The 13,409-nt window shown below is 33.2% G+C and overlaps 1 protein-coding gene across 1 annotated transcript in view; it reads right to left on the bottom strand.

The window, feature by feature from the left end:
• Positions 1 to 13,409, bottom strand: part of DPE2 (disproportionating enzyme 2) — a 42,127-nt gene that overhangs the window by 5,119 nt on the left and 23,599 nt on the right. Inside the window, exons 2-15 of the mRNA XM_089807427.1 lie at positions 10,556 to 10,700; positions 10,302 to 10,357; positions 10,004 to 10,131; positions 9,535 to 9,664; positions 9,226 to 9,422; positions 8,937 to 9,015; positions 8,766 to 8,804; positions 8,525 to 8,644; positions 8,021 to 8,122; positions 4,842 to 4,925; positions 4,465 to 4,707; positions 4,192 to 4,317; positions 3,636 to 3,710; positions 3,321 to 3,392 (exon numbers count right to left, since the gene is read on the bottom strand). Of these exons, the coding sequence (XP_089663553.1) occupies positions 3,321 to 3,392; positions 3,636 to 3,710; positions 4,192 to 4,317; positions 4,465 to 4,707; positions 4,842 to 4,925; positions 8,021 to 8,122; positions 8,525 to 8,644; positions 8,766 to 8,804; positions 8,937 to 9,015; positions 9,226 to 9,422; positions 9,535 to 9,664; positions 10,004 to 10,131; positions 10,302 to 10,357; positions 10,556 to 10,700 (1,596 nt within the window). The remainder of the gene's footprint in view (positions 1 to 3,320; positions 3,393 to 3,635; positions 3,711 to 4,191; positions 4,318 to 4,464; positions 4,708 to 4,841; positions 4,926 to 8,020; positions 8,123 to 8,524; positions 8,645 to 8,765; positions 8,805 to 8,936; positions 9,016 to 9,225; positions 9,423 to 9,534; positions 9,665 to 10,003; positions 10,132 to 10,301; positions 10,358 to 10,555; positions 10,701 to 13,409) is intronic.

Genomic DNA, 13,409 nt, shown 5'->3' with positions numbered 1-13,409 from the left:
TGTCATCTCTCAATAGTTTGAACTCTTCCTTGAACATCTTAAGCACATCCCCATGCCATAGATTCTTCTTCTAGCTTTGTGAACCAACATATGGATAACCCTCTAGCATCACTAGAAATGCTCACAACCAATAGCCTGACTTCTTGGTCACTCGCTATCCAAATGGTTTTGCACATGTTGCAATTTCTCACAAGATTCTCAAACCCATTCCCTATAAACTCTGAGAAAAGAGAAGAGTTTATATCTTTCCACATTCGCACTCACCAAGGAAGTCAACATATTCCTTATCTAATTTTGTCCTCGAGAGTTGTACCTAGGTAGAAGATTTTCAAACCCATTCCCTATAAACTTTGAGAGTTTATATCTTTCCTCATTCACACTCACCAAGTCAACATTTTCCTTACCTAATTTTGTCCTTGAGTGTTGTACCTAGGTAGACTATCTTGATGTCTACATTCTAGAGCCTATCTTGCACTCTCGGCCACATGCGAGTCTTCTACAAATCCCCTTTAGTATCTCTTGGTGCACTACATATATCTTCAACCTTGTTCTTGCACTCCATTCCTCAATGAATATTTGGTTTGATTCCTCCAAGATGAATAGCCCCTCGATGTGCTGTACATTACCCTCAAATATCTCAAATTAGTATGGAGTTTCTTTCTTCATTGTCCTCATCTAATGTTGACTATATACATAGATTGTTTGCCCAGTTAGCAAAATATTGGTGTACTTCATCAAGAGTGCTAGGTGTCTAGCAATTTCCTCCCACTTGCTTTGTGTATATTGTGTATGTTCTTCATTGAATCTAATGCCCTTCTCCATACCTACAACTCTAGTTATTGCTTCACAATAGCAAAGCCTTGGCGTACATCAAGAGCACTAAATGTCTATCAATTTCCTCCCACTTTCTTTTTGTATGTTGTGTATGTTCTTCATTGAATCTATGCCCTTCTCCATACTTACAACTCTGGTTGTTGCTTCACCTCTTTCTTCTTGGCAAACTTGTGCTTTCAGATTCTTCATTAATTCTTCTCAATTGCCTTCACCATTCACTTTGCTCTCTCAATCAAAGAGATATTCTCATTGAGACCTCAATCACTTCGTGACCACTTCAAATTTGTGTCTAATCTTTCTTTGGCTATACGAGCATTTATTTTTAGGAGTATGTCTCCTACTATTATCGCATTTTTCTTCTTGCCATTGGTTCCTTTCCTCTTACCATTCCAATATTTGTTGCCTTTGCTAATCTTGATCATTCTACTTTAAGGCCTTGAAGTATGATGAAGTGTTTTGTGGTAAGACTTGACAATCTTTGCAACTAGCTATCAACCCCTTCATTAATGTTGAGGTTGCCCAAGATATCACCCTAAGGTACCTCAGTGGTGACAATTTCCTCCCAACAACTCTCTTTACAAGATATCCCAAAGATTTATCATCTTGTGTCAATTGATCCTCTCGTTCTTGGTTGGCTTGTATTGGTTTGTCAAGAAGTTGTCTCATTAAATTGCCATGATTCTTGTCCATGAGCTATAATTCTCATCAATGAGTTATATTATGCCAAAGTTCAAATCGGTAATGGCACAAAATGTTTACTCACCATTTCTACTTTAACAAGTTTACTAAGAACACAAGAATTCAAAATTATAATAATGCAGTAAATTAATTAAGTTGCAACATATTCAGAAAGATAAAGCTTTATTATAATTTTTTATATATGCAATGAGTACAAGATATCATAAGAGTGGTCCCAAATTATGAATAACAAATAAAAATATATAGTAGATTGATGTTAGTTGAAAATACCAATTGTCAGCAACAACCAATTGACAAATAACAACCAATTAGGAGCTTAGACACATCAATACAAAACATAATTATTAACCACATAGCCAATGATAACATATTTATTCGTTCCTTGCTTACTACACCTACCATTGACAACAAGTTGGATGTCCTCATTTCAAGAATAGGATTTAATAATAAATATTAAAATTAAATTAATAAGCAAATTAAAATATTAATATAGTAATAATTAGCAATATCATAATAACATATTATGAACAATATATAAAATAATGTATTCTATTATTTATTAATATAATAATTATTAACAATATAATATAGTATAATTACAAAATATTAAATTCAATAAAATTAATTTAAAAAATATTAAGGATATTCTAAAAGGTTGCAACCATGTTCACAACTCGTCAAGGCATATTGAAGGGAAGTTTTATTCTAATATAAAATTGAGATTTAAGCTCAAGTTGGAGCCGCAAACTTATATTATTTTTGGCGTCAGAAGTAGACACAAGCATGAAACATTTGAAAGGGAAATAACCATCAGCATTTGTTTGTGTGGCTTATTTCCAACACCCCAGCCCGCTTAAACCACAATGTATGTGCTTGGGGCTCTTAGCTTGGCTTTAACACCCCATGTTGAACTACAGCCCATATGGACCAGCTAAGACTCAAACCTGGGTCACTTCCACCTGTTGGTAAAGTGCTCTACAAACTGAGCTAATGGCCCCTCTTTGGGCAGCCCATTGTCAGTCCAGGTGTGGTTTATTTTGAACAATTTTGTGCTCATATCCAATTTTTTGCTTTCGTTCTGAATTGTGCAAAATTTTATTTTGAACCATTTTATCAATTTGGCAACTTTTCCCTTCCATTTACTTTATTCACCATTTTAGCAATAATGATAAAAGGCACCTATAGAGAAAAGAGACCTATAAGTAAGGAGATGGTCGCCATAGTAAATTACATTATAAAATTAACAGCAGAAACAACTGACATTCACAGGGTAAAAAGGAATCAGCAAACAATTGCCTTATGAATGCTATTTGATTGCAAGCCTATCTGTAGTTTCCAGAATTTAAGAACCTGAGATACAACATTTCAGTTTTCACATTGATAAAGAAATAAATATACAAATGATAAAGAAGGCATCCTTTACGAAGAAGCCAGCCCAAGAATGAACAAGGGGTTAGGTGAAAAAGGTTACAAGAAGACAGTCAATCAAAAAGCAAAAGGAAATAGCTTCCAAATGATTAAGACAACATTTTAAATAGTAAGTTTAAAGAGAACTAGCAGTCACTTTAGTTGAACAATTATTGATGCATTTGTGGAATTCAGAATCCACTTTCTTTCTACAAGTCTACACATGAATATTCAGGTGCAACTCTTACAACAAGATTAGATGTTTTGAATTTTTCCAAAATGCTTGTATTGTCTCTTTCCTACAATCACATACTATTCATAATAAATTATCAAATCTTCAAATTCATTAACCACAATTGAAAATTATTATGTCATCTCACCTCATAGCGTTGATATTGATTTTTGTTAAGGTATTTTGAAGCAACATCTGCCCAAGTGCTTCCAAATTTATCCTGGATAGTTGCATTTAACAAACACAATGAATTTGTAACTAAAAAACCTATAATCTAATTGTAAAACAATAGCACCAACAAGAAATCCCTCAACCATAAAGCTTTGGACCAGAATAGAATTCAACTTTGCAATAAATAGAGAAGTTCGTACAAAACATTCAACAGTCTATGTAGTAAACACTGGTCTTTTGGTGACCATCCATTACGCAAAAACCAAATAAATTTTTTAACCTCAATGCATACCTGCAGTATATGATCTACTATATAAGGTTGACTCAGCCTATAGAGATCCCAAATACCCTCCTTTTCGAGCTCCTCCTGCACAGCCATAGAAATGGATACATGAGAGCGCAAATTTATGTGATATAGAAATGGATACATGAGAGCGCAAATTTATGTGATATATAAATGGAAGCTACCTCAATGTTAAAAAATTTAAATGTGATCTCATTTGAAATGTCCTATTTTCCTTAAACATGTAGCAGGAAATGCTAACAGGCTAAAAAATAACAAGTTTCAAAAGAAAAAATCAAACAATGAAAATCATATTGGAAAGTAAATTAGTACATTCAAAGATAAAAATTTCTGAAAATAATATTCAAATGAAATCCTTCTATGCTGCAAAAATGAAAATACTTCAAGTGTAGTTGTGCCTATAGAAACTAATATCTACTTCCCCAAAAGTAGTTTTTATTTCAGATTCACATGCTGCATCTGAAATTATCACTTCAAGAGACCTTATCCTGAAGAAAAGGTTATTTTTCAAAGGATAGATTTATGCCAATACAACTGGAGATACCTGACTAAGAGGAATTGAAGGGCGGAACTTCCCCATAAGTCCAGTTACTGCATGTTCGGGAAGTTCCCAAATCCTGAAAAACCCCAGAATATGATCTATTCTGTATGCTGTGAAATATTTCCCCATCTGCAAGAAGACATGTTCAGCAACAATTTAAATGCAAGGTATATATTTCCAGATAGAATTAAAAGAAAATCACTACATAGATCATGATCACGATCATTATGACATTCTTTATGTTTCTTTATATTAAAACACGAAAAAACATGCAACCTGTGTTAGCCGTGACTGCCACCAAGCATAATTATCCTTTGACATTTCCTCCCAGTTGTAAGTTGGAAAGCCCCAGTTCTGTCCATTCTTATCAAAATAGTCTGGTGGTGCACCTGTTGATGTGTTCATTCTAAACAGATTTGGGTAAACCCATGTATCCACACTATTCCGGTCCACTCCAATAGGAAGATCTCCTTTCAAAACTACATGTTTCCTTCTAGCATACTCTGCAGCTTCTGAAAGCTGCAACAGCCAAGGTAGATGTCATGATAATAGCAGAAAGAACACACACCACAACAGCAATGAAATATTTGCATCCTGTTCCATTGCAACTAAATTTTGTAGATGGTTAAAAAAATTCAGAAATTGGGACTAACCTGCAAGTGCAAGTGGAACTGGAGATAAAAATGAAAAGCAATCTTGTTATAATGGTCACTCTCCTTTGATACCAACTTTTCCAACTGTAATGCAAATCAATTTATTTAGATTTCAAGCTTCCCCAGCCAGAAGAATACTGGAAGATGGTTACTGGATAACATGCATAATATATTTTTTGAGGTTATCAAGCTTTTATCCAGAAACAATCTTCACACAATAAATCATTTGCATGAAAGGTCGTCAAGTCCACAAATAAATTCTGTTAAGAAATCATCATAGAATTTAAAACAATAACTACGGTGTACATTGCAGAAAATATAAATAATGATACAACCTAGATTGCATTTTCACAATAAAGGTTAGAAACAATAAAAGAAGAGACTATCATTTGAGGGTTAGCTTCAAAGAGTTGTACAGGAAAGAAGACGGGACGATATGGTATACCTGTACAACAGAACTAGAGACACTTTGAAATGAAGCATGACTGTACATGCAAAGAAAGTGAGACAATTGAGCGCATAAAAAGACTTAGTTTGAGAAGTTATATTGTTAGCACACAAGAAAACAACAGAAGACAAGAAAGATAATTCTTTCACAACTGTGGGTACGGCTTAGAACTTAAGAGGTTTACTAAAAACCAACTGAAGTAAAATACTATTAAGTATATTGACTAACTCAAGTAATCTCTCTCAGCATTTTTAACATATTTGAGATATCTATGTTTCTTGATACACTAGTGATACATGCTGTTAAAGAGCATGTAAACAAGGAATGCATTCTTGAATATTGCTAAAGAACTAAGTTTATGGTTTGCTTAAACGACATCTATGCTATATACTCATAAGGTGATAAAACTAAAATAAGATTATGGGAATCAAATAGTATAGTGATGATGGATACTCCCCTTATCAACACACACACACACACAACAGAACAGAGATTGGATTCTTATTATCTCCAATAAAATGGAATTACAATATTCAAAAATATGACATGCAAAGCCACATCGGTGTTTTCCTTGCAATATTTTGCAAGCCAAAACCATTGTCTACATCTGCCAAACTGTCCTAGACAGCCCTAGTCACCTTCTTTATATAGACATTTTTTAACCGCCCAATAAGGTGCTAGAAATTTTAACCCCAAACCTTAAGGTCGACCAAACCTAAGATATTATTATTCATATTTTATCACATTAGAATGGGCCCCAAACATATTTGGAACTCAAAAGAAATTTTGAAAGAATTTCATTTTTCTCTATTTCAGGTAGCGCAACTTCTAGAGACCATAATTGAAAGCCAGTTGGCCCTGATTGGCCATTATGACCCCATTTTGGAAATGGCGCAAACTGATCTATAGCATGAGACTCAACAAATCAAAGTTTGACCAATTTTCAGAGCCTCTAAAGCCTTCAAAACTGAGTTCAAAGTTTTTGTACCCTGCTGACAATAACGAATTTTTTCAATACCTTCAAAACTAGATTTGGTCTTTACAATGAAACTTTATTGACAGGCTAACATATCCAAAGTGAACCTTTAGGAAAGAAATCAGAACATTCAGAACTCAAATGCCCAACTTACTAAAAATAGTACACTTACAAATAGCAACTCTGCATTGAGATATCCCTTGTTGACAAGACAAACCAAATAATATTTTTGGGTAATGCAACATTGCTCTTACACCTGGGAAGCTCTTACATCATATAGAGATGTGAATCCCACAAATCACTACACATGGAGAATGATGCCAGAGAAGAACACCAATAAGAAAAAACATGGAGTATTAGACTTAGCACATAATAGTTATAAGTTTCCTGAGAGTGCATTTACAATAAAGGATGGCTTCTTTAAGGCATTCTAGGGTAAAGAGTAAAGATCTTGATTGCTTACTTCTCATTTCAGTGACTTTTATTTGAAAAAATTTAGCCATTGTTTATTGGGTAGAAGCAAGAAAACAAAGCTATGCTGAAGCAGAGCAGGCTTCCAAAACTTGAGAAAGGTCAATAACAGAATGGTTGATCAGATTGTGTCCAATCCATATCAACTAATTTCCAAAAGACCAACATCAATAACAAAAACTCCAAATATAGGCTTTAAGACCCTTTCCTTCTTGTGAACAGATATCAATGGAAGAGACCCATATGCCTAGAAAGTCATTTGATAACCATATTATACTTTTCATCATGGCATTGAATGGATATTTTTACCAAAAACTCGTAACAATTCAGTTACAGATAATCTTAGCCAATAAAAATACCCATCTTGAGAATCATACGGACAGATCTTATTGGGCCTCATGATTCTGAAGATAAAATAAATCATTAAGCAATATTTAATTAATTTTGAGGGGCATAATCGTAGAGTTATGAGAGCAAAACTATAAATTCTTGTTATACCATATATAATACTTATTGAAGGGTGTGCTGCAGAGTTGTCTTTCAGATGTTGTATTCATAAAAGAGAATTATATTATAATACAGTAGTGTGTTCCAAAGGAAGATTAGACACCCATTAGTATATGGCACAGGATGTCAGCCTTGTTTACTATTCCTCTGATAAAATTTATACTTAAAGAAGTAAGAAATAACAATGCATACCAGACAAAGGAGTAAAATTGAGTTTTTATCAGCATATTAAGTTATTACAGAAGTACACCAAAAATGGTCAACCAAGGATTAGACTACTTTCCTTGACAATGTTAAGGCCATTCCAAGGACTACAAGTTTGTCACTAGAACAAAACTGTGTAGCAACCAACTCGCATAACTACCCAAAATAAACAAACAACTAATACATAGTCAGATACAATAATATTAAGAAAATATAATAGTCATTGTATGCTGACTACAAGCCTCACCAGCATCAATACATATCATTGCAGAAAGCATATTAACTCTATATTATTTATTAACATGCAAGTTCATAAGTACAGTACTTCTGTCTTCCATTTATACTATACCCGTAATCACTGCAAAGAGATCATGAACAAAGACAAGATAGTCTTACAACTCTGAAGAAACTGTTTAACACCTTTTATGTACCATCCAAAAGTTATAGCCTCAAATGAAATAATTTTGAAACACAAAAAAGCAAACAATAGTCTTGATTAGAAAAAACTAGAAGAGAACCATCTGTAAACTGAGTTAATATTGAAATACTTTGTATTCAATGCAAATAAATCACCTTTTCTTTTGAAAATTTAGAGAAGCGTCCCCATTGACTATGATCTGATGTCTCAAAAAAATCTCGAAGAAAACAAAAAGCAGCATATGGTTTCAGCCAGGCCTGTTCATTCAGCCAAAGAATTGAAAACAATGAATTGAGTACAATAATGAAAAGTTTAAGCGACCAACATTATCTTGAAAAAAATAATATCATAAATAGTCCCTCTAAATTCATATTTGTAATGCCACCTATAATCAGATGAAAAACAAGTTACATTCGCCACAGTAAATAAATATATATGAAAGGCCCACCAAATCTCTTCAAGTAGAATGCTCAACCATAGGAGAGTGAGGGCTTTACATTATTGAGATAATTCAAGGTAGATACTCCATAATATGTTTATATTAATAGGTTTTATAAGACCAAAAGATTAAACACCATTACAAATAGACATGCTTTATTTTTACACAACTTGCTTATCATTAATCAACATATTTTGAACTCGTTCCTTCATTTATTCACCTCATTTTCCTGGAAAAACTTCTGGAAAGCATCTGAACTAAGCACTTCATCCTTCTCTAAATAGAAAACCTTTTTGGCAATTGCTAATTTAGCAGCCATTGTACCATCATAATCTACATCCTGTGGATATTCATTGAAAAAATACAGGTTACAATGATACAGAATTGCCCCAGAAATCAAATATTAAAAATCTGCAACAACAGTGATGTCCCAGCAAGGCAACACTATTAGCTAAACCAACCTTCAAGTCAAGGCACTCTCTAGCTTTCTCAATCTCTTGCTGCAAACATGAGAAAGTGCATGTTATTTCTATAATTAATAATACAATAAGCAATTGCATGCCAAGGGTTGTTCATGCAAAGGAATTTCAGAATAATCAGGAGTTTCAGTAGCAAGTCATGTGAACATTCACCTTAATGTCTTTTGGTATTTTTTGTGACAGTGCTTGCAACCTCAAATACAAAGGGTGCAAGGCAAATACAGAAAGAGAGCTGCAAGCACCACCAAGTCAGAACCCATACAAAGTGCCAAAAAAGATAATCAAATTTTTGTATTAAAATTTTGTTTTCTAGTAGTCATCATGTCATTGTCTGATTTAGCAGCAAAGTCTGAGCAATGATTTTAGTAGCATAGAATTCTAATGAAAACATATTACCGTATAACTCAACATAACCCTAAATATTATTTCCAAGCCATTGTACCTGTATGGATAAGAATCCCACCACATCCCATGAACAGAAGTATCATTTACAGGAAGCAGCTGAATCAAGTGAAAGCCAGTCTTGACTGACAGGTCAACAAGCAGTTTTAGGTCCAGAAATTCGCCTACTCCTATGCCATCATTTGTTCTAAGTGCAAAAACTGGAATTGCAACTCCAGCACCACGCCATGGCATTTCCTGCAATGATAATTGAAACGTTGTCTCCAGTAAATTTACATAATTCTCTTCCAAATGGATTTTAAGTATTAACGGAAAACCAATTGTTCCAAAGAAGTTCTAAAAACCTTACCCTGAAGCTTCCATCTGATAGAAAAATCATTGTAGCAGATTTCCTTGGAGTAGAATCCCAGCTAAGCTCTCTATCAGCACCAATTTCAGGAACAATCTTTGAGCTTTTGTCCTGGACAAAATACTTATATGTGCACACCTCATAATTAAGAAAAACATTTAGGTGAAGAATTGAACAATACAAAAGCAGCACCAATCATATGATGTGATATGTATAGCAAAATAGCTCAACAACTCTATTGCCAGGAAATTTTCAGATTTAAAACTGCCAACAGATACTTAAACAATAGGCAATAGTCTCTCATCAATCATGTTTTGAAAATGCCATATAAAAAATGATATGCACCGAATCAAAAACATATTTCTCTGCTTAAGGTATATTCAATGGTGACAACAAAAATGATTATAATTTTATATACCAACACTTTCTTCAAAATAAGAAAAAAGAACTAGTACTAATCAAAGGATATCTTATTGGAAATTCATCCTTTCTAATTATGCAATCAGCCTGCCAGTAAGTATCTGCACAAAATGAGAGTCGAACAGACTCCTTAAAATTCCAGTTTCCTAATGCTGATGCACTCCCGGTCAAGAATGCCTGCAGCACTCAAAATTCAGTTTTAAAATACAATCAAATCCTTAACTTACAGGCCCCTAAAAATGAATAATTTACCTAGTATGCACATGCTTTAATATTTTGGTGAAATCTAATTAGAACACGATGAAAACCCGACCAGCATAGCATATGCTATATACAACACAACTTACAATTTTTCCACTTCCCATTTTTGGACAGCAAAGTGTGAAGCGGACAAGGACAGAATCTGCACAATCTCAACACAATGTTGTCAGATACAGCTGCCACAATAATATAAAATAACAATAATCTGGTAATCTAGGTCCAGAGAACATATAAACATCAACATTACCCTATGATTTGAAATGTCTCTAGATCTATTTAAATCCAAATTTTAAATGTCACTGAAGAAATATAAAAGTTAGGAGAAAAAAATAAAACTAACCTTGCATGTTGAAAGTCTCTACATGGACATCATCTTGTTGAATGGTTGCTTTGAAATCCTCGAGCTTCTCTTTGTTCTCATCTTGGTGAAAGATGGCCTTCTGAAAGGCACTTTTAGAAAGGAGGGATGCAGGGGCTGATCCATCCTGGAATAGATTGAAATTCAAAAAGCATACTTTTCTTTCAGGATCAATACACAATAAATGTGTCTAGCCAATGTTATTTATTTAACAGCCACAAATCTGTTAAGACAAATTAAGCTTCCAGTCATTTGGGAATAAATTTATGTTCCATGGGGTCACATCCCCTAAAATTTATTATTTCAGTGACATGGGGAGGGAAAGGAAAACGTTTCAGAAACTTCAAGGAAAAGGTAGGAGGTGGCTAGGATATGATTAGACATCACCCAACTGTCTCAGGGATGGCCAGCCAAGAAAAAGTCATTAAAAAGAATTCAAGCACAAAAATAAGAAAAGAAAAAAGATCAGTTTGGTGGAGAATTTGATTCAAGTACATCATTTTGTGGACGAAATTCTGGCACTTATAACTATCACATTATTTCTGCCCTTGACAATGGTAGTTAAGTTTTAACATATAAACAGATGATAAAAAAGGGATTGTCAGCCTACTAGTCAAACCTGACATAAACTTGGCAAGTCATTTTTTAAGACTCCTTTAATTTCCAGAGTCGATTAGTTATATAATTACCTTTCTGGATTAAACTGTGTATGATTTTTTTCATCTTTTCGGATCATACTACATGATCCATCATTAGGATGAAGCAATAGATAGAGAAGAAACAAAAGTGAGATAACTGCAGACTTAGGAGTATAAATAGAGGCAGGGAGGAGGTAAGGGGGGAAAAAACTAAAGACTAAGAAAAAACAAATAAAATAGGGGATAAAATAAAATAAGTCATTTTTTGCCTAATAGAGACTCAACAAAACTCCACCAATTGAGAAAATGATGAAAAATATATAAGTTTAGTTGGAAAAACTTATTATCTCGTATTTTATTTTTAATTAGCAAAAAATACGCACAAATAATTAATTAGATATACTGTTAACATGTTTAAACAGCAAAACAAGTAAAATATGCATCAGAGTTCACCTTTGAATCCAATGAAAAAGAATATTTACTTCAAAGTAATTAATGTTCTTTTTAGACAAAGTTAAAAGTTAAAACGATCAGTTTTTTAATGTTGAAAACAAAACAAACAAGAAAGTAATTTTAAAACATTTGAACATTCAAATAACCTTAAATGCACCTGTTACGTTTGTTGTTTGACAAAACAAATCTGTTTCATGCAAATTAATTATTGTTTTGCCATTTTTACGTTTTGGAAATTTGCTTGTATTTTTTTAGAGGAGAACGCTAGTGCTAGGGGGACTAATCTAGCATATTGCACAAAGGACTTCTATTGATCTAATGTAAATAGTTTAATCAATTCTTCCATTTTTTAAAGAAAACTTTTTGAGTTGAAAAGGAAAAACAAGTGTCAAAATGTTTTCTGGTGTTTGCTTTAAAATTTTATTAGTTTATACATATTTTAGGATTGCATTTTATTTTATTTTTAATTTTGTAATTTCTTATAACAGCAAACTATTTGAAATGGCCATTAGTTCAAATTCCATGAAATAAATAATCAACTTAAATATGATGAAGTATCTCCTCTAGTGAAAGATGTTACAATGCTCAAACAATAAATAGAAGATGGGGATTTATTTAAAATTGCAATTAGTGTGGGATCCAATCTAAGTGCTCATGTAGTCAAGTGGAAGGTCTCACATGTTATGAGTGCGCAAAGAATCACAATATGTGAAGAGAAAAACAAGAAAGGTTAGCCAAAAGAACAAATTAGGGGATCATTGGAGAATTAGAAGAGAAGTTGATATTGTGAGTGAAAGCAAAATTAGCAAAAACACTGTCAAAAATCTCTTCTAATACAATCTTCTTATGTTCTCCCAATGAAAGAAGCTACTGACATTGAAAGATTTGGATAAAATTGGCATAGCTTGAGGACAAGCAATTTTGGGATGGGCGGACTGAAATGTTCCCTCTTTGAAATAGGATTTAATAATAAACAATAATAATACAATCAAAATATTAAAGAATAAAAAAACAATTAAGACTTAAAATGCATATAGTACTTAAATTGTTACTTATGAAAAGATGTATAAGACTACTAAGAAGTAATATAGTAGAATTGCAAATGCCAAATACTAAATACTTGAACATTGAACATCAAATTACTAATTAGAAATTAAAATACTAAATAAAAGTTCAATTTGGCAAATGAAATTGTCAAAATGAATAATAAAAGATAGTATTATCATAAAGATGATTACAACAGTAAATATAAAAATAAGTACAAAATGTCCTTCAATCAGCTTATCATTTAAATGCCTTAGGGCTGCAAATGATCGACAAATGATCTTCAATCAGCCAAAAATATACATATATTTCTGATTTTCTTAAAATTATTTATATATATATAAGAAATGAAATTTAATAAAAATACACTTCGTAAATGTCGAAGGATAGGAGAATTCCAAATGTCCCCAATACATTCAAGGGACTCCTAGGCATCCCTCAAACACTCAAGGGACTCTTGGGCATCCCCGCGTTCCAATGGAGATTAAGCGGCAATGAGGGAAGATGGGCACAAGGTCCCCTTATCCCAAGGATGTCCCCATCCCCAAAACATAGGGATCCACAGGCGGGGATGTATCCTTGTGTAACACTAGTTATTGTTGGAATTGTTGTAAATAAAAACAAACAAACTCTAATTTGGGAACATTACACCTATGGCTGAGTCAATAAAGTTGGTTACTCTACACTTGGATGGTGTTGCA

Source organism: Cupressus sempervirens, chromosome 10 (genome assembly GCF_028749045.1).
Source record: "Cupressus sempervirens isolate cs-2001-9-10 chromosome 10, ASM2874904v1, whole genome shotgun sequence".
Classification (NCBI taxonomy): domain Eukaryota; kingdom Viridiplantae; phylum Streptophyta; class Pinopsida; order Cupressales; family Cupressaceae; genus Cupressus; species Cupressus sempervirens.
The sequence above is the reverse complement of the archived record's forward strand: the minus strand, read 5'-3'. Positions and strand labels throughout refer to the sequence as shown.